Source organism: Orussus abietinus, unplaced genomic scaffold (assembly GCF_000612105.2).
Source record: "Orussus abietinus isolate OABI.00-Male unplaced genomic scaffold, Oabi_2.0 scaffold14, whole genome shotgun sequence".
NCBI classification, from domain to species: Eukaryota; Metazoa; Arthropoda; class Insecta; order Hymenoptera; family Orussidae; genus Orussus; species Orussus abietinus.
The window spans coordinates 734,067-755,580 of NW_019395994.1; the positions used below are offsets into that span (position 1 = coordinate 734,067).

A 21,514-nucleotide genomic window follows, 5' to 3' on the forward strand; every position below is an offset into this window, starting at 1 on the left:
CCTTAGTACACGATCTCAAATTTTAATTGGGAAGAAGGTAAAAGGATTTAAGTTACTCGATATGAAATTACAATTATAACAGTTAAATGAAAACATATCTAAATAATTATTACGGTAATAAGTGATTTGTTTTTATTGGCAGAAAAGGGGAAAGCGGACATCTTTTAGCGATTAGGAGCAAAAAGGGTACTTTTAGCCACGTATTGTTCGAATCCACTGCAGGCAATTTGCGAACCGCAATCTTGGCGGTGCGAAAACGCGAACACCCTGGTGGGAGCATGAACTACCGCGACATAATCTTAAGCACCTTTGTTCCGAACTAACAGTTTGCGCCTAACTCTATTCACAAGGGATATACCAAAAGTGGGGGGTGCAAGAAATAAAAGAACTACTTCCAAACTGCGCCTCGTGTTTCGCCACGACCGAAGTTGCTTAATTCCTCTGCATTAATAAACCGACAAGCCCTGCACACCTTGCGACCCTCCTTACCTCGCTTACTACTAATTTGCAAGTAAACCGACAGATTTTAATTACCCTCGTTTTCATACAGTTTATCACATTTTAGTGAGTAACGATACCAAAGTCCGAGAGAACAAGACAATAGTAATCAGCCCGAAAGACTCGACACTAAGATCCATTTTTAAATCCACGGATATCATTTTTTTTTTTTAATCTTTTCGCTAAATCGGTTCATCAAGACTCCGGGAGGAAAGTGCGAAAAGTATACAAATTGTGCATATAGTATCATCAATTTCTAAAACATAATGCGTATCGATAGTACGAGAAAGTGGGTAGAAATACGAAAAAACGTGAATATTACGGACAAAATAGTGACACATCGACAATTGCATGTTTATTATTTTAGTAGCGTGTCGCATATGGGGCGATTATAGTCGTCCGTCGTATATTAATGGCATTTGGATATAAGTAAGTTTAATTAATCCGGAAGGCTCGATCGGTTTTTGGGAGGTTTCCTTCGCGGTTTCGGAGTTCAAGGTGGAGTTCACCCTGAAAAGCTGGACCAGGGGAAATTTATCGAGCTCCGGCGACACCATCGTCTGGCATTTAGACAATCACACGGTACACCGAAGTTGGGTCACTCACCTCGTTTGGCTTGTTCAACAAGCAGATTCCTTGTCCGCTCTTGAGTAAGTCGATGTAATCCGATCTACTGCATTCGGAGAACTTGTACGGCTGAATGTTGTCCTGGCCGACGATTGATTGGCGCATTATGCAGCCGTGCCAATCGCGACAGGAGCAGTCGTCCCCTGGGATTAAAAAGGATCCATTTTGGGCCGGTTCGATCACGAGGAAATGACCCCAGGGAGGCGACCTCGGCGCCTCCACCCGCGAAGGAGAGCCCGGGAAATTTACGGGCGATACGCGGAGACCGGGGCCCCCGTAACTTCCCGGCACTTCAACTTGTAATTTAATCATTTCACCCTTTAATTTAACGTAAGAACGGCCGCGCACTCCAACTAATTCGAGCAAAACACGAAGTCTCCTGAGCCGCGGCCCAGAACTCGCGGGAGTTCCTTTCCTTCCTTCCAGGAGTTAGGGGATTCGACGGAGTCCTTAATAGACGGGGTAAGGAAAGAAATTCACCTCCGCGAGAGATGCACTTCCTGGTGGGATTTAGAGCTTAATAACGGGCAAAGTTCGTTTAAGGGGGCTCTCTCTCTCTCTACGTTTCTATCTACGGATAATAAATCAATCCACCGACTTTCTGAAAAGAAAAGACTAATCCGATTAAGGATGTTTGCCATTTCCATAACGCGTGCGAGAAGATGAATTTTTGTTTGAGATTAATTTCTTTTTTCTGACGTACTTCCTGCTCGAGATTTAAGCTCGAAGTCGGGGAACTGTTAGCAGATCGAGTAATACTTTTTTTTTTAGTATGGAAGGGTAGTTCATTTTGAAGAGTGAAATGGGAGCTTACTTTCGTCATCATGCCTCATGCCGATGTTGTGTCCTATCATGTGAGCCATGGTGCCGGCTAAGAGGTGGGGCTCGTAGGTGTTTATGTCGACACTGATGCCTACGGAGCGTTGACTGCACACTGTATTTGGCACTGCCATGCCCAATTCACCCCCATCGAAGACTTCCCCTCTGTGGAAAAATCAAAAATCGAATATTCACTATAGATCTACCGAACATGAAAATGGCCGTGAACTTCGGGAAGCCGGGAATAATTTCTTCCTCGGAAATTTCGAACCGAAAACCACCCCAAGTCCCGATTTCCCCAAATATCGGTTTTACTCTGTAAAAGAGAAAATATAAACAATTAAAAAGAATTATTTACGTTATACCGTAATAGGTTTTTAAATTTGTCAGGGGATGACTGGGGGGTGATAGAACCCCTCCCTTCCTGCCCCGGTTCCCTAATTTCCAAGATGTCCGGCATCATGGGGTGGCGCCCCTTTGCGGCATTTCACCCTAACGTCGTTAAAGAAGTCTCGGCAAAAAAATTCAAGACACTGGAGAATGTAAATAGCGTCAGATAATCTCATTAAAAATCATCTCGAGCAACAATGCCCCACTCTCCCTCGAAAAGCATCAAAGGTATTCTACTCGAGCTCACCCTTCATCGCCCTAACGATTCACACCCCAACGCACGCGTCCACATTGTCCAAGCTACAACACCAGCCGTTGCGCCTCGATTATGCCCCGCAAACGTCAAAGACCAAAATGTCCCCGTTAAGGCTCAACGTGCGCTCCGTTATCCCTGCAGAAGGGGGTAAACACGCGAAACGTGCATCGCGTACCGATATATCGCGGGTACTCGTTCGAAGGGTGCATCGGGTGCAACGGGTGCACCCCTCGTTCCGGGCTGCGTGTTCCGCATCTCTGGTTGCACGTACATCCGAATGCACGCGCAAGGGACGTCCCAGATTGGGGTGATAAGGGGTGATAGGGGAACGCGAGGGGGTGCGACCCTCGCGCCTCGGCTCGATGCACTCGAACGAGATCACCGGTTTTTAAGCGGCGAGGCGGTCCTCTCAAGAAGTCAAATGTCATCCCATTTGTCAAGCCCTCGACTGCGCCGACTGGCATGATCGCGGGTCCCTTTTCTCTTCCGCCGCGAAAGCGGAAGCCCTGGCATGAGTGCCCTGAAGAGGGCCTCCTTGGGCCTCTCAGGAGCTTTTCTCGCTCGGGCACAAAAGCGGACTCCTCGCCGCGCCGTTTGATTCTCCTTTCCCTTTTCCGCCTCCTTTTCTCCCGGCTCTTTTCTTTGGCAGCGCCGAATTGATTCGGGCAATCGGAGCGCTACGGGGGTGCTCCACCCCGTCCGAAAGCCCCCACTAGGTGGGCCGCGTTTCTCCAGGGGAGGTCCCAAGTGTCATTTCCGTTGGGTAAATCGGAGCAAGAACCCGCCGTGACGTATAGAAATCGCCGACTGAGCTTCGCGCCAAGAACAGAGCGACCGACTCGGCGACCGGGGTTCTTTTCGCGCGCCCGAGAAAGCTAGTGGCTCGTCATGTCGCTTGATTCTCTTCGTTTTACCCTCCTGCTGGAGGACTCTCCCTCTCTCTCGAGAGAGAGAAGCGTTCCACCCCACGGGTTAAAAACCGCCGTTCATTCCGCGGGGAAAGTCGAAGCGTTTATTTTGGCCGGTCTCCCCGTTAAGCTCGGCGATTCGCTCGCGTTCAACCGCTCCTAAAAACGCGCTTGTTTCAGCCGAAGAATTCAGGTTATGCTCGCTTCCTCCATCTGGGTAAACGGGAGGGGTTGGGCGTTAACGTGCGTCGCGGCACGTGCCAAAGGATATGGAAAGGGGGCGGCTGAGTTTTGCGCCAAGTACGTGCGGCCCGCGGCGGGGCTCTCGAGCTCGCCGGGGAATAAAGAGATGGCTTTCCGTCGCCGAGGATTCCGAAAGGTCGCCCCCGAGTTGGACACCTGCTGAATCGTCTTTTGAGATTAAGAATGCACGCGACGTAGAATACCGGGTCAATCTGCGTTGCATCTAAACACGGCCGTGTCGCGTTCGAACGAATTATGGGGGAGGTTCCGCTATGCATTCCAGGTTTAGGGTGCTCCCCTCTCTTGATTATCCCTGGGATAACACCCAATTCCACCTAATACTTCGGGATCATCGAGGATCCGGGGCCTTCGCCACGTGGCGTTAATTGAGGCGTAAGAGCCGGAAAAATAAAGGGAAATTCAATTTCATCCCTCTCCTAGATGACAATACGCTTATAATTTATTCTCATCATTCGACACATCATTCGCGATATTGTGTAGACACTTTATGTAGGGGTAGATCTTCGTTGGGTTAAATTCCACCCTTGAAAGAGGCTTCCCGAAAGAGGCCTGAAAATGGCAGTGGGGTGTTTCGATTCCTAATCGAGTTTGCCACCCTCCCCTTTGATTATCCTCGAAATAACACCCTCTCCAGCTAAATACTTCGGTGTAGCAGAGGGCGCAATGAGCGTCTTCGCGTCGCGTTAATTGGTGCAGGGCGTGGAGGGCATGGGGCCCGGAACGGGGCACGGGGTGGAGGGACAGGGGGGCGATGGGGCGCGAAGGGAGGGCGGTCGAGGAGGAAGCGGCGAAAGCCAGGAGAGGAGCGAGAGAAGAATGGGGTGCCAAGTGCACTCCGAATCCGTTCAATTGGCAGCGAGGGAAACGACGAAGGGTAGCGGAAGGCAAGGGTGGCCCCTGCGCCAGGGCCGCACGAGAGGTTACACTCGCAACCCCCGACGCACAAAGGCCCGGCCCGTCGTCGACGGGGCGTCGGGGCGCCGGGGACCACCCCTCGAAGACGCTCAACCTCTGGCGCCCTTTTCTCCGACAATTTATCGACAATTGTTGTTCGGCCCCCGAGGGCTCCCGAGGGAAAAAACCGAGGGCTTGATAGTTTAAGAAATTCACGAAGAGACGGAAGCTTCCATGCTTCCCGGTTTTTCGGGATTTCTCGGATTTTCTCGGATTTTCGAAGAGGGAGATCGCTTATCTGCGTCGGTTTTACCTTTTTCTCGTGAAGATTTTGGACATTGGACATTATTTGGATATCGCGATGGTGGAAAAGAAATTTCAAAGTTAAAGAATATTTTTGGATGTTAGTAATTGTTCCTATGTGTTTTTTTTTACAAAGTAGCCATACACTTTCAGGACCATCCCTTGAAGACGCTCAACCGCTAGCGCTCTTTTCTCCGAGGTGGTTTTTCGGTTTTTCGAAGCGAAAGATCGTTTATTTATATCAGTTTCACCCCTTTGTCGTGGAGATGGGGGATTTGGGGGATGAATGATTCTTCGGATCCGGCGGTGTCGGGGAAAGCAGGTTGTTGGGCGATGAGATGGAAAAGCGTTCCGCGGCGAGGGGTTGAGGGTGGAATTTTGGAAAGTACTTTAATTTGCGGTTCACCGGAGGATAGGGGTCTTGGGTAAACTTGGGGTACCTTGAACGATAAGTTACTCCTGTCTTTATGAAAATGCTTGGAAGGTTCATCCAAGTAAAAAATTGATCGACATCAAACACCTGAAAATACTCTAAGAGAAACTACCCCACGGCGTTGAAAGTGAAGCTCCTAAGTCAATGAGAATTTCTAGATCTCATAAATTATTTTCCTTCATTTACGAAACGTAAATAGGTTTCGTAAATGAAGACCGCGTAAAGACGCGTACGATGTCGGTCGTCGGGGACACGTACCCAATCAAAGTGGAGTACCCATCAAAGAATAATTAACTGTCAAACAAAACTAATAAACGTTCCGCCTCTCGATACGCTTTCTCTTAACACGCGAGCTTTCACCACCTGAACATAAGAGGTTTCCCTTGGAAAACCAAATTGAACCCTTAAGGTCGAAAAGGATCTGAAACCGATTCCCGGTTCAAAGAGCCCGTTTTACCGGCATCCGTCCCGGGGCCAATTCCCTTAACGCGTGTACACCGACCCCCAATTTCAACAAATAACCGAACTAATTAAACCCCCGTCTCCATTCCAGCCCGGGTCCACAATGCCACCCTCCCCCCTTTGGAAGCTGAACATTCCAAGAACCCGCAGCCCTTTCCAACTTTCCCCAACCCCTTCCTCGAAGACGCGTTCCCTCTTGCGGGTTGTCGCAGCTACTTATTCCCAGAGATTCCATCTAGGGAGCACAACCCCGAGAATTCGAGCCGGGAAATGAACTAAAATCTGCACATCCGGGTTCGGTTAAATTCGGCGGGCACTCGGGCTCCCTCCGGCTGGGAGGAGCACCCTCCACGAGGAGCGTTCGGTGGAGGCTCTCTTTGAGGGTCGCAACTCGAGGGATGCTTTCGCAAAAGTTCCCCTGTCTCCTTGGAGGCTCTCGCGGAATATCTGGCTCGCGTCTCCCCTCGGGCAACCCCCGTCGCCGAGTTTTCCGATTTCGCGGTGCACGGGTGCGCTCTTGGGCCCGACCCCCCAGGGCGCCGCGGACCCCTTATCGCTCTCTCCCTGGAACCCCACTTACGTGAGCAACTGGGTGGTGTCCTGGGTCATCTGGTACATTTGTCTCATGATGTAGTCGTTGAAGTTCCGCAGAGCGCGGCTGATGTCCATGTTTCTTGTGATATCCGCCTGGTTCGTGCCCTGCCACGTCTCGATGTACACCACCGACACCCTCGTATTTAACGTGCGGAAGTACTGAGGAAATTATGCTCGATTGATTATGCGTGCCCTAATTGGGTCGCAATGTCATCGTAATTACCTCGCGAAGTGCAATTATATGTCGTGGGTATAGAGGGAATTAATAAATTATATTAACGAGGACGGGGACCTTGGGTGCCCGAGATTTTTCGTCTTTCTGCCATCGAACAAATTCCAAAATTATTTTCTACCTATAGTAGGAAATGCCCGTTAAATCAAAAATAAAGTATAATAATTGCAATTGTCGAGTTGAGGGAATACTTCGAAGGAAGGGAAAAGGAAGAAAGAGAAGCTTCGAAAGTGGGTAGGGTACTGTGGAATATTTTGACACGTTATACGCGGATTTGGTGTGGAATATGCGCAATTAAAAGATCTTTGAGAGAGGAGCGAATTATTTATGAATGATATTTATTGATGGATCCAAAACTAACCGAATCTGCTATGTTTGCGATTTGGATGGCATCGTGGACGATCTCTGCTCTGCTGCTGCCGTTCCTCTTGTCGAACTGTTATAGGCAAAGCAAATTACTTCGTTAAGAACTGACGGATTATACAATGCATGCAAATAGCAAATGTCCAACGATTCTGAATTCGTAATATCTGCAGAACAATACAGGGCTATCCGCAATTCGGGGTATTTTACATATCCAGGCTTCCTAGTCGCCCCCTAAGTGTGACAAACTGCCCCTTTAAAGCGAACCACCCGAACACCTCCCTTGATTTCGCATTTCTCAAAGAAATATTTCAAAGCCGAATCAAATAGATCTTACGCGATTATCCTACGGCGTCAAAAATTCCCCGAAAAAATCTGAGAAATATTTCCAAAATTTCAGTATGAAATTTCTTAACGTTTTAGAAAGAAGCTTGAGTACGTATGCTTTACTAGGTTCAGAATTTCGGGTTTCTGTCGATAAAATTGAATTTAAGAAAATCTTACGTGATTATCTTATTACGTTAAATATTCGCAGGAAAGAATCTGGGAAATATTTGTCTTAAATTTCGGTATGAAATTTCTTTACGTTTCAGAAGGAAGCCTGAGTATGTATGCGTTGCTCGGTTGAGAATTTCGGGTTTCTGTTGATTCTAAGAGAGGGTTCGGATCGACCGTAAGATTCGATCGGACGCGGAGAATAATAGGCATCGATCTGATCGCGAGCCGAGGACTCGGCGAAAGGGTGCATCGATTGTTCTTGCAGATTGTAGGGTCTACGTTCGTTCACCCTTGGACCGACCGATAGGGGGTAAGAGAAGGTGTAAGTACCATGGCCTTGTCGATGACGATGGCAGTTTCGATGTATTTGGTCGCGTCGCGAACGTCTCTCTTGTATCGGCCGGAAGTGCCTTCCGATAGTCCCAGAACATGCTTCTGCTGTCGGTTTTTCGAATGATACTCCAAATTCCCCGTGTTAGCGCAGCCTTTGTTAGCCTTTGATCGAGCCTCAAATATAACGTGAGGATGTTTCTGCTAAAGAAGAGGTCTGCATATAGTTCGTATTCACTGATCGCCTTGAGCAGGCAAAGGGATTCTCTCCTGTCACTCGAGTTCATCCCTTGTGATCCGACTAGGTACAATTTTTCTCCTTTGCCCCGTTTTTAATGGGGCACTACTCTATAACTTGTGGGAAGTATTGATTTTCGGATAACGAATATATTTTTTTTTTTCATTTTTTTAACTGCTTTACTACCGTTTCAGCGTGCAAGTGGATTCGCCCTCTCGTTTCACGGATCTTACTACTTGAAAAATCTGTAAAATTTTACTGTCTCCTATCTTATATTTTTGCTGAGAAAAATTATACACCTTAGGAGAAGTACCGAATTATAAGAAGAGATTCTTTTGAATATTTATAAATAATCTCCGCTGGGTTTCTGCATGCAATGATTTGGTTCGCACTGTCGCAATTTGGGCCTCGTTCCTCGCGGCAATTTTTTCTATTTTTTTCCTTCGTCACATCTTTTTATAAATTGTAATCACAGGATAAATTTATAAGCGTAGGAAGGAAAGCGAACTCCACAGTTAATATATTTCTTCATTCGGTAAATAAGATTCAATGAGATATTCGTTGCAATCTCGTTACCTCATTGAACGCGGAAATGATTTACGGCTTTTTTAACGGGATTACGATGAGATCCAAAGTATTCCCGTTCCGTTAAAAATTGGAACGAACCGTGATATATGGGACGTAAAACATTTCCTGAAATTTATCGCATGTTCACGGTACGTTTATTGTACGGATAATAGATCCATTATACGCCTAAGTCGTACTTATGGTTGCGTACAATGTACCGGATATCGAACTGACATTTATCGGCTTTTTCAAGCGCCTAGCCTCGTTGTAAAACGTTTATTATATTATCTGCGTTACTTGAGTTATTGCGGGCTTTATAGAGCAATACCGCTTTCCTAGAAATTGTCACAATAAAAGTAAGCGCCGTTTCTAGCAAATGCATCGCTGCAGAAAGCATCGTTCCTAGCGAATGCATCGCCGCGGAACGTTGCAACGATCATACCGTAGGAAATTATTATTGCCGCAAGCAAAACGTGCAAAAATGCTTTCGCCCTCTCGTATAAAACTCCCAGCGAATGGCGACCCTTCTCCCTAACTGCAGATTTTTCCACCGCTTGATATTTATTCCATTTAAAAAATTAATTCGAAGCCCATCTCGGATTTCCATCGACCATCTCCCGACATTTCCCGGCATTTTCCCAGCGCACGATGTTTGCCCGACTCTAAAATAACTCATCAGCTCTTAATTACTTTCCTTTCCTAATTCCCGTTAAAATAACACATTTCTCAGTTACGCGGTATTTATTCATTTTCAAAATCTCCACAGACCACAATTGCGACAGTACTCTCCATCCTTGCAAGAAGTAACGCTTTACGTAACCGATGGGCGATTTTACGTAACGAAACGTAACTTTACGTAAGCAAAGTTGAAGTTTTGGCTTCTTTCTCGAGGCCGTTCGTTCTAAAGCGAATAAAAGTGGAATAATTAAGGGTGAAACGAAACTGACCGACAGATCCCCTCCGTAGAACGGCTGGATGACAAACGTCTCGTTGCCTAAGTGTATGACGCCGCTGACGCCGTTACACGTATGAAAGGCAGCAATGGCGCCGGGATAGTCTTTCACCGTGCCGTGGTAATAGCAGTGCTCTATTTCCTGCAACGTGCAATTAACGAGATTTCACCTAACCTCGTAACGCCGCGTACAGCCCCGAGTTTAACCCACTACCGAATAAGCTAAGGCGGTGAATTAGTGCTACTCGAATTAGGAAATACAGCTGACCGACTGCTGTAAGAGTTGCCGGATGTACGACCGCCCAGCTGACGCGCTACATCTTCGACATGGACGCGACATTTTTATTCTTTATTTATTTTTCCAGAGAAAAAGTTAAACGATTAAAATTTAGAAGACTAGAGCGAGTAATGAAAGCGACACTGAATGATATACAGCGATGTAAATGACGTTAATAAATATGTATCATGAGATGAAAGTAGAAATGACGGAGGGAGTTTGATACTTATTTTTTAAATTCTGATAAAAGAAGTCGACGAAGAGTAAGTAATGTTTATTTCCCGTCTCAATTACGCGTCCATGATTTAGCGGATGCTGCGCGTTCGTTGGACCGAACACGGCATGGATGACTTTTATTTTGGAAAAAGGATTGAAGTACCGGTGTATACTGTACGATACGAAACTGTAACCATTGTTTACTCTGTCCATTATACCTGTTTCGAAAATTGCTGCGCCCCGCTGGCTAAATAGTCTTTTTGACTCAGATTCGGAGCTAAAAGTTGCCTGAAACAATACCACATGTATTTTACTGATATTCACCGATTTGACGGCACTTACTCGTCTGCAGTTTACGTGTAAGAGTGCGCTATCGCCTCCTATCGCGTCGTGTGACAATTAATAACAGTGCAGTTGTAAAAAGTAAAGGCAAAGCCATGCTGGACCCTCTGAGAAAACGTTCCGTGGCATAATAAAGAGAGATAATTCACCCTTTGACGTTACGAAATCATTTTAACTGTACCTAATTATCCAGGAAATGTAATTTAAAATGGAGGGAGATAATGTTATCGCTTGGCTCATCGTTGGCCGAGACTTTTGATTTCCGAAATGGCGGAATTAAGGCCGAATCCACATATGTAGGGTCGTGCCTGGAGCACCTATGTAGAAGCCAAGAGAGCTCGTCTTGTCGCAAGGGGCAAACGCAATTAGGCGGGTACACAGGAATAATCACTGTCAGGCCCTGGGAAATTACCGTGCCGTCGATTTGCGCGGATTACGCATTTCGGTTTTCCGATATCTCACTCCGGCCCTCCTGAAATTCCATTTCCTGCAACTTCGTTACGCCGAGGAGGGAAGAGGAGGTGATAGATCGTTCTTCGGCAGCGCGAATGTCCCCGGCATTCAGAGTTGCTTTTGTGCCCTTCGAATCGATCGGCTCTCTACCCTATTTTGCTTTCGCGCAATTCCGGAATCCTGTCCTCGTCCTGTCCGCCCGAAATAAGACATCGCTGACCCGTCCACTATTAAATTCGCCCGGGTCAAATCCACCCTCCGTTTTCGCCGCTTCGTCGCGATTTCATCGATCTGGAATTCCATCCGAGTCCTTTCTCACAGCCAAACGATCTTTCAAATATTCTTCCCAATACTCCCATAATATACTCAACGTAGAAAAATTGAAACCATCTTTTTTTCTTTTTTTTCTACGAGTCTTTCATATACAAAAAATTAAAACCTAATATCCAAATTGAGAAATTACCGAATTATCCGCGTTCGATAATATAATCGATATCTCGAAATTTTACAAGTTTCACTTTTATTTTTCACGGCCCTTTTATCATTTTTACACTTTTTTCTGTGGATTTATTGCCGTTCAAGAAATCGTCTGCTTTCGTTCGGGTGTTTGAATAAAAATTCCTCCTCGGATATTCAAACGAAATAAGGCGCCCTTTATGTTCTCCACTAAACGTCTGCCATAAAATGCGTGCTTTTGTGTCCCCGAATCGATCCACCCCCATTTTGCTTTCACGTAATTCCGGAATTCTGTCCCAGTCCCGTCCAAACGAAATAAGACATCGTTGACCCATCCGTTATTAAATTCAGTCGGATGTGAGCCGACTGGTTCAGATATCGACTCGCGATTTCAGCCCCTTTCATTCCTGCCAATCGAATCTCTCTCTTTTGTATACAAAAAAGAAAATGGAGAGCAATCAAATATCGTGCTCCGGCTTTGCCGAAATTTTAGGTCCTCCGAAACCAAGTCACCAACCGGTCACCCCGTTATTAAATTCGATTGCAAACAATTCCTCCAAGTTAAACAAAATGAGACAACGCAGCTTCGCGCTGGGAAATTCAATTTCGAATGAGCTGAACGAAGTTTCCTTTTTATATCGCTCCATTTACCTTCCGTCCCGAATTATGGCACGGAACGTTATTTTCTCATAATCGATCGCGCAAATGAAAAACAGCATCGTGGACTACGAATCTAAATTGCGAAAGAAATAAATAGTAAAAGTCGTAAAAACAATCTCTCTCTATCCGAGGAACAAAATTAAATCTACTCGATATCGACTCCACGGTTTAATTATATCATTTCGATTCCTCGTCTGAGTGAGGAATTCTCAATAATAATGAAAACATTATTGTTCACATGCTACCAAGAGTTTGTAAATATTTGTTTTCGGAACTGACGAGAAGTGAACTCTTAACGCTGACGTAAAGCTGACTTACGTATTTAGTTCTAGATCTAGACGAAATTTATGATTGAAGGCCTTGACGAGTATGGACGTTCGATGAAAGTGTTTCCCTGTCTGTAATTAGGAAAACAGTATTCGATGATTAATTAAGGGAAATACGTAGTTTGCGACGAGGTACATGGTCCGAAGAGGGGGGAATATTTATCGGGAAACGCTCGAAAACGCTTGAAACGTCTCTAAAATGTCCGAAATGTCGCGAGTCGACGTGCGGTTTGAGGGGAAATATGCATATATGCGCGGACGACATCAAAGCTCTTTTGCCCGGCAATAAGCTAGGTCAGTTTTGCATGCAGACTTACTCGTGATCTTCCTCTCGAATTTTGATAGTTCCCCTCTCCATAGCCGGCCCTTTGAGGATACTGAAAGCATCATTTTCAAATATTATTAAAAACTCTCAATCGAAATAACATTCGCAACGTAAAGTTGACATCGTTAAAATAAAGTACACCGTAGACAAAGTACAGATTGGCTATAAAAATAACAACGTCAAATGCAACAAAAAAAAAAATCAATTTTCATATTTATATTTAGAGGTTCTTCAATATTTGTAAATTTATTCAACATACTATTATATACAATGCTCAGTTTTTAACTTAACAGGCAGAATGTCCTAAGAAATTAAATCAAGGCAATTTTAGATCCATTGCAGAGCGAAGAATTATTAATATTTGTGTCGACAGTGTCCAGTGTTACTAGGACTTTTCTAGTCGTAATGGATGACTGCAAGATTCCTTACGTCTCTAAATATGACTAGTAATGAGCTTCGGACAATTAGGCGAAACCTCCTGTCTTTCACGCCACCGAGTTCGGCACCAATTGCGAGGGGGAATAATTTAATTACGCGCCGACAAACAGCCGAAACTCGACGATCTAATTTTACCAGTTTCTTCGTCGTGTAATGCAATCTGCATGGTCACCACCGTCGGGATCGTAATATGGCCGAATACCGGCTATAAACCGACAGAGGCGTGAAATATGTCCTCGACAAGAAACGCGACCTACCCTCCGAGTTGGCAGCAAGTAACGAATCGCAATGCGAGATGCATTCCGGTATCGCGAGATGGTATCGCGTGATAGTATCGCGAGAGTAAGATGTACCGACTCTCGTCGCCTCGCTTAGTGCCAATTTCGAGAACGACGCACTTAGTCATGCCAACGACTCTAACGTGAAGAATGGGCCACAATTCAGGAGAGAACGTTACCAAGAAAATACTGGCGTTCGACAATTGAAATCCCGGTATTGCAGAGAAAAATTCACTAAACAGAGAATTAACGGCAAAACGTAAGGAATGGGTCAGGAAGGAAAGAAAATTTGTATTGCTCAGAAAAATTCCCTACAATTGAAGATAAACCTTTCGGAAGCGTCAAAAACTGGCGTTCAATGATTACAATTGCTTACAGCGTCGGTCTGGATTTTATTCCGGATTTTTCTTCTCTATACATAATAAATGAGTGGCGAAAGTGTATAGTGGATTTACTGCTTAAAATGTTGCATTTCAGTGGAATTAAAAAAAGATGTATTTAACGAATTATATCGGTTGACTGTAACGTTCGTTTCTTAAAGAGAAACATTTTTCAAGTTATTTTATATCGTGGGGAGTTATTATCATTTAGTGGAGATAATGGATATTTCAATTTGCGATTGATACGCGAGGGTAATTGAGGATTTTTTCGTGAATTTGGAGGAGAACGGAGACGTTTATCAAACTTCTGGCTTGTTAATCCGGGCACTTCTCGAAATCAATCGGCTTCTTTTCGCGAATCTCCACCCCTCCGACGAACCGTGTCTAATTGTACAAGGGAGGCAAGATGGCGGATGCCGGTCACGAAGCACTCCCGATTTACGAAAGCGCATCACGCGCGAAAAATCATCTCGTTAGGTTCGCGCGTCCCTTTGGGAAGCCGTGCGAGTTTTCCGAAAGCGTTATCGGCCTTTCGAGAGAACAGTTTCCCCCCTAAGTGGCGGCGATTTCGATCTTTTTCGCAACTTTTTCTCGAGGAGTTTCTAACGGCGCGAAAGTCTCGCCGTGGGCGCCATCTTGGAAAGAAAGAAGTTCTCTAAAATACGACAGAAACATGATAAACATTGATATCCTCTATATCCAAAGAGACTGAATCCTAAGAGTATTAATTAAAGCCATGATTTTCTTCGACGTAGTGCTTTCGAAACCATTTTTCAACAATTTGGCGGTTGGGAAAGGGAGTGCACAAGAGTAAGCGATTTTCAATTTTTTTCGGGAGTAAAAAGGGAGCGAAAATGGCCCGTTTTGTCCCCCTTCGACGGCCAAGAGTTCCCTGAAGCGCGCTCTGACATTCGGGGATCATTTTTCTCGTGGTTTCGCGACGAAAAGCCCCGTTTCGAAAAGTATTTCGTGATCGCGGAGCCGCCGCGCGTGCCACTCGCGGCAGAGAGAGGTACTACGGGCCGTGCAAGACAGGTTTTCATTTTTTTCTTTCGCTTCTCCTTTTTTCCCTCAACTCCCGGGGATCATGAAGGGCTCATTGTCTTCTCTGCCGAGCTCGTGAGTTTCCTGAAATACCACTTTGTTTTCGAAAACAACAGTGCACGCGCGTTGACTTCTCCTTTTGTCGGCGGGTTGCCGGTTCCAACTTCATTCGAGAGGTGTTCCGATATCGAAGGGAATTGTGCGGCGAGCTCACCTGGTAAAAAGTCAGTTTCGAACCCTCTTAATCACAATTCCGAGACCTGCACTTTGCGTGCACCCTGCATGGTTTTCTACGAGATTTACGTCAGCGGAAACTTCCTCTCGTTTGCCTTCATCTCCGGCCCTCTGGCAGCCTCGATTCCACGGAAACACTGATACCCCTTTTATGGAGGAATTTTATCAGGCAGGATGTATGTATATTTACCTCCCCGCCACTCCAAGGAGTCCTCGAGGAAGGCTCCCCGCTAAATAACATCCTTGAGCCTCGATTAATCTTGCCACATTCTCATATTCATCCATATCGCTTCGGTTCCTTCCACCCTTCAACAAGTGATACACGCAGCGATTTCGGAGTCACCACGTCAAATAAATTATAAAAGAAAAATACCAACCTAATAAATCCTACTCGTAAACTCAATTCACGAAATTGCCATGATTTAGGTCCAAAAGCTCTGAAAACCCGTTCAGCTATCTCGCAATATTCTATAAATATTCCCCCTGTCGTGAATTAATTTCGCTTAAAAAAAATGAATATTAAAATATAACGCAGTAATTAATTTTCCCCATTTCCCCGGCACGTCTCTTAACACCCGGGTGATAAAACGGACCACTTATTCGGTCCATATCCTCGCAGCTTTTTATCCCCATACCGTCATGGCCTTCCTCTTGGAATGCCGCCGAAGAGGGCCAAACGAACCTTATTACCCGGAGTTCCATCTCTCTCTCTATTCCTCCGGCTGGCAAAAGGAGTGAGCACGTTTTCATAAGGTCCTCTTTTTTTCGGGCGATCACGCCGCGTGTTCATCGGCCCGTATTCCGGCCGAGTCCTGGTTCCAGGACGAAGAAAAACCGCAGGGCGAGTTCGCAGAGTCAATATTTCCTCTGGCAGGGGTTTCCAGGGCCGCGGTAAAGGCGTGTTTCGAAATCGGAAAACCGCCGGCCTCGGTAGCAGCTCTTCGTTTAAGGGAGAAGCCCGAGTGTGTTTTCAACTCTTCTTCCTGTTTTTCCCTTCTCGCTTCCTCTTTTTTTCTCTCTGTCCTCCAGACCCAAATTTTTATACCTACTTTACCCGCGGCCGGAATGACAACGAAGTGCCTGGACGCAACTTCAAGAAACGTGGAAAAGTCCATTGGCGTTCCTCAAAAGCTTCGAGGTTCGCGCTTCAAGTTTCTTCAACTTTTATGTACACATCAAGGATCGACGATCGGCGAAAGAAGAGCGACTTTCTGTAGGAGGATATTTTGGCCCGGAAAAAAAGTGAAGATATAAAAAAGGATAATATTACATGAAATTGGGATTTTAATATTTCACGTGACATTGCAGGAGTACCGAAAGTAAATATTACATGTTTTACGCACGCATGAAAATATTTCTGACCAGACAATTTATTTCCATATTTTTCTCCACTGCCATGTTTATTAAGTAACGAGATCTATCTTTCAGTGCGGAGATATTTAAACCCTATAAATGAGTAAAGATATTGAATCACCTCACCATTTTGTGTGAAATTAAATATCACGTATTTAAATGTCCGCTTAGTAGGTACGGTGTGAAAATATTTACAGGCAATCAATTTATCTCGATAATTGCCGCCGTTTTAATGTTTGTTAAATGGCGAAATCCACCATTGGGAAAAGCTATCTTGTTTTTGTGGAAAAAGTGCTCCGTCCGTCTCCACGCGAGGAATGGTGGGTGTCCATAAAATCGCGACCCAGTTAAATGGAGTCCAAACCAGTTGGCACGAGTCCGTGTACAACAACATGGTGTGAAACACGCAGGGTAAAATATGATCCTCCATCGCTGCGCAAGCGGTTACACCGAAAGGAGTTTATTAATGAATCTAAATGTACCGGTCAGGTGGGTCGTTGCGTTCGTTTATACACGAGGAATACCCTCTCGCCTGTAAACGGGGTGTATAAATGTTCATATTCACTCCTACGACCATTTTTCAAGCTCTCGGCCACGTTTTTACAGCGTGCTCCACCCCTGCAATTGCTTTCCGATTTTTAGACGCGCGAGAGTATAGAGACTGAAATTGGGAAGGATTTAAAAAAAAAAAACAAGCAAACCGAAGATCCCTTCCCGCTCTCTAGAAATTCAAAGTCACGGAATACTTGATTATAACGAAAATTTACGGATGCACTACTCCAGAGACTTGGAAAATGAAAGAGAACCGAAAAGAAACGGATTAAAAATGCCCGATACGAGCAAACTACCTCGTACGCGATGTTCATAAATTTTAAATTTCATAAACACAAGGAATAATGTGATTATCACGTTACGGCAATATTTAGGATATTTTTTGGAAACCGCGTGAAATTTATTTTGTACATGACCGTGTGGGTGCGTTTAGGGGAGAGAATTTCGGAAAGTGTTTCTTAGCGTGAACAATCGTCTCGGTGCGATGTTAACGGAGGGGGGTATAGAGTGTACAGGATGTACGTAAACGGCCACCCGGTATACGTACATATATATGCGAAGAATCTCTCGAGACAGTGAGTAAACCCTCTTAAAGGTACGAGCGCACTTTACAGCGATGTTTGGAAATTTATCGCCGAAAGTGGGCCGGAAGTATCTCCTCCGGAACCCGAAACGCTCGCGTTAAGATCGAGCGGGGGTGCAGTGCGCGCAATTACGGGATTGAACGATTTTTCAAGGACTTACACGGGGAGTTTTCGCAAAAATTGATGGGCCCGGTTTAATCACTTTAATGGGCGTGCTCAAAAATGAAAAAGCCGAGCTATTTGTCCCCGGTAACGCCGGTAATATGCCTGATCGCGGTGGAAATATTAAAAGGGCGCCGCCGGGAATGTAGCGATCGGGAATTGATCGGTTATCACAGGCCACGCCCGGTAAATATATTTCCAAAGGAAAGGTGCGACTACTTGGAAAAATACCCTGACGCCATGGCGAATGAAATTGAGATGGGATATTTTTGCAAAAAATCGTTGCAAGCATTACCGACTGAAGGAAGGAAATTAAATTAGAAAAAGCGCGTAGTACCTATTTTCTTTTTTTTTTTTTTTTCGGGAAGTATAGCAACGAGTAAAACTGCCTGTAATGAGAGGGGAAATACGGGGAGGAAACGTCTCCTCGTCACCTGATCCTTGTAATCGGACCGACGTAATGAGGCTCATTATCGCCGCCATTCTGGCATAAATGAGAATTAAACGGCCCCAATTAATAAGCACATTACGGAATGATTAAAAGGAATACCTGCCTACTTCACTAAGAATCTCGATTTTTCTCAATTTCGTGCCCTTGGGAATTTTCGTAAGAAAAATCCCACTTGTTATCGCGTTTATGTCAACATTTAATTTTATCGCGTGTTGTGATATTGCCATTAATTCTGATTCTCTTTATTGTTTTTTTTTTTTATTTCGAGACGAGTACAAGTCCAGGTTGATTCGGTGTAAATCGGAGGAAGAAAGGGTGGAAACCGAACCCTCGAAAAATCTTGGAAACAATTTTCCAAAGAAGTCTCGTTATTAATGGAAGAGACGCACGCCGGGTTCGGAACTCCTTTCCGATTTTGAAACTCGATACGCTAACGTGGAAGTCCTCGGCAGAGTAAATATTGTCGTTTGCAAACTTCCCGGGCGGTTCTTTCAGCTCGGCGATAAGAAGTTTCCGTGGAGGGCATCGGGTCCGCGAGCACGCACTGGGGATGTTCGGGGGTGGAAAAGAAACTTCATCCGGTTTCCCCGAGAGCGACGTCGAAATCCCTCTCGCCCCCTTCCGCGTATATCTTAATGCCCGGAGAAAGAAATTAAAGGAGGGCCAACTTCCGGCCGTACCGAGGAACGTAATAAAAATGTACATTTCGCTCGGAGGGCGAATAAACTTCCCTTTAATCAATCTTTTAAATTCGCGTTTTCGGACGGGCAGGAAAAATGTAATCCCCGTCATCTCTCTCTGCAGTGCAGGGGTATCGAGAAAACATTTCCGCGGTGGTGGGGAAATACCGTATTTTTATTTAAATCAATTTTCCTTAAAATTCCTTTTCAATTATCGAGATATGTACTTCACTCTCATACGTTTAGTTATTTAAATGATGAATTAGAGAGAATATCGGCGTAGTGTAAATACGATAACGCGAGGTTATTGGTATTCTATCGAGAATATTTTTCACATCTCTTGAAAACGCCTATTGAAAATTGATAATAAATTTACTACATCTGGAGCGTTTCGAGGGTGACAATAATCCTTCCATTTTGACGTAACAACTGTTTTTCAGTAAATTTTAACGAAGGGAACAGTCGATGTGATCAATTAGCCGAAGTGATCGATTAAATGCGTATCGAATCGAAGATAAATGATTAAAAGAAGAAGGAGCGAGAGGGAGACAGAGAGAGGGAAAGGCAAAACTCCGTTTAGCCAGCAAGTTGGCAGAGTTAAAATGATATATAATACCCATCCAAGGGGTGTCGCGTGGGTTTAACAAGCAAAAATACTTTCAACGAGGTCGCGGTTATAAAGTAATCTGCTCTCAGGGGAGCGCCGGGCGCTATACGAACGCCGATTTACATAAATTAATGAAACGCTCGCGAGCGTATGCGAAATTAAAGACCTCCAGGGGAATTTAATAGGGATACGTTTGTTCGCCGCATATTACCGGCGCGCACTGATAATACAAATAAATAATGAAAGGAAAAAGAAAGGGTCTCGGACCGCTTTAGAAATCCACAATTACATTCGCGCCAGTCGAGGTTGAGGACCTTTGAGGGGACTTAATGGGAACGCGTTTGTTCGGCAGGCCGCCTGTCGTGCAAGGATAACGTGGTAGGGAAAAATTCGACCACCCATCCCTTGAAAATTCCACTCGTCCTTGGGCGAATTGATAAAACCTTAAAAGATGCGAGGGTTCGTCCAAGGTTTGATATTTTCATTAGCATCGGGTCAAAGGTACTTTGAGCGAGGTCGCGTTTGACAAGAGAAAAAAAAAGGGAAAGGGAGAGAGACTATTTCTTAGCCGAGAAAAAGGTTTTTCTCCACGTACCAATTTATAAAAATTAATCCAACGCCCATGAATGTATGCATGGCCATTCCGGTACTCTCGAGGTTATTCAAATTTAATAGGAGCCCCCGAGAAGCTGCGGTGGCAACTTCGAGACGTTCGGTCTTTGAAAAATTCAAATTCAATTAATCGGTGATTGGACGATGCCTCGCGTGCCGGAGTGGCCCTCGAGAGGAAGTGGAATTATCGTTAATTATTGAGCCGTCTATAATCCATAACGCCTGGCAGTTATGCACTAGGAGTTTCAATTAAAGTCACAGGCAAGATTTTCCGATTTTTGGTGCCCTTCTATTTCAAGAATTTCGTTAGAATAATATTTAATTTGAATAAAAGTTCCGTGGATACTACGAGCGATAGCGTGCCGTTTCAGGCTCCACCTGATCCTTGTCAAGGGAAACCAAAACAGGCATTTTAAAATAGAATCGAATCGATATTTAAGGCATTATGACACATGAAACAGACAGCAATTGCAGGAGTCGGTTAATTTATTGCTCCGGAACGACGCCAAAGTAGGTTACGGTAGGTCGGGAATTTGTTTCTTCTTTTCCGATCTTTAATTGAGATTATGTTATCATCAGCGGCCATGTTTGCGCTGCGGAGTATAATGATACTACGGATAACGATAATCACCAGGGGCGAAAATAAATGTCCCGTAATTGGCAGGGCCATCGATTAGAGCGGTATATTGCATTAATCGTCCGAATCAAAGGAATCTCTCAATAATCCCCGACCACTGATTGTAATGTTATCAAATTCTCAAGCTAATGCCCGACAATTATCGAATCGATCGGCTCGACGTCATTTTTTCTCCATCTTAATATTTGATCGACTTCCACAGGTCTGCAACGTACAATTTTCAGTAATTTGTAGGGTGGGAGGTCCGCGGTTCAATAATATCCCAAATGGAACGTTAAACAGTAAGTTCTGACAATTCAGGGCCTGGCATCGCCTAAGTCGGTCGATTTAATTTGTTATTTCGCATTTATTCCACCGCCAGAGTCAGAAGCGTTATTTAATAATACTCGAATTCGCTAAATAAATTAGTGAGAAAATTTCGTTGAGAAGTACACGTACCAATTTTACATTAACATTTCGCGAGTAATTGGAAAATGCTTTCGCGCCATAAATACACAACTCGTTAAAAGACTACAACATTAAAAGTTGTGCATTTCTGCTAACGACATGTATTGTTTAATACAATAAAAGGTAATTATCACTATAGCTCGGAAATTTCCAGTGCCTGTTTAAAAAAGGGAACATTGAAGTACCACCTCTGTATACACTTAAACAATATATGTCACTCTCTGATTTGCAGGATCTCTATTATAAACGTCACGATTTCTTTGGCGAGCAGTGAATTAACCGAATACTATGTTAATAATATTAATGCGAAAAATAATAAAATGTGCAATATCACGACTGAGTTATTTCCAGAGTTTATTTGCAGATATTGTT

The 21,514-nt window shown here is 44.6% G+C and overlaps 1 protein-coding gene across 1 annotated transcript in view; it reads right to left on the reverse strand.

The window, feature by feature from the left end:
* LOC105698232 (disintegrin and metalloproteinase domain-containing protein 12) overlaps positions 1–21,514 on the reverse strand; it is a 105,381-nt gene that overhangs the window by 25,648 nt on the left and 58,219 nt on the right. Inside the window, exons 4-12 of the mRNA XM_023434088.1 lie at positions 12,676–12,735; positions 12,351–12,430; positions 10,340–10,409; positions 9,624–9,770; positions 7,872–8,075; positions 7,042–7,116; positions 6,435–6,607; positions 1,940–2,109; positions 1,105–1,268 (exon numbers count right to left, since the gene is read on the reverse strand). Of these exons, the coding sequence (XP_023289856.1) occupies positions 1,105–1,268; positions 1,940–2,109; positions 6,435–6,607; positions 7,042–7,116; positions 7,872–8,075; positions 9,624–9,770; positions 10,340–10,409; positions 12,351–12,430; positions 12,676–12,735 (1,143 nt within the window). The remainder of the gene's footprint in view (positions 1–1,104; positions 1,269–1,939; positions 2,110–6,434; positions 6,608–7,041; positions 7,117–7,871; positions 8,076–9,623; positions 9,771–10,339; positions 10,410–12,350; positions 12,431–12,675; positions 12,736–21,514) is intronic.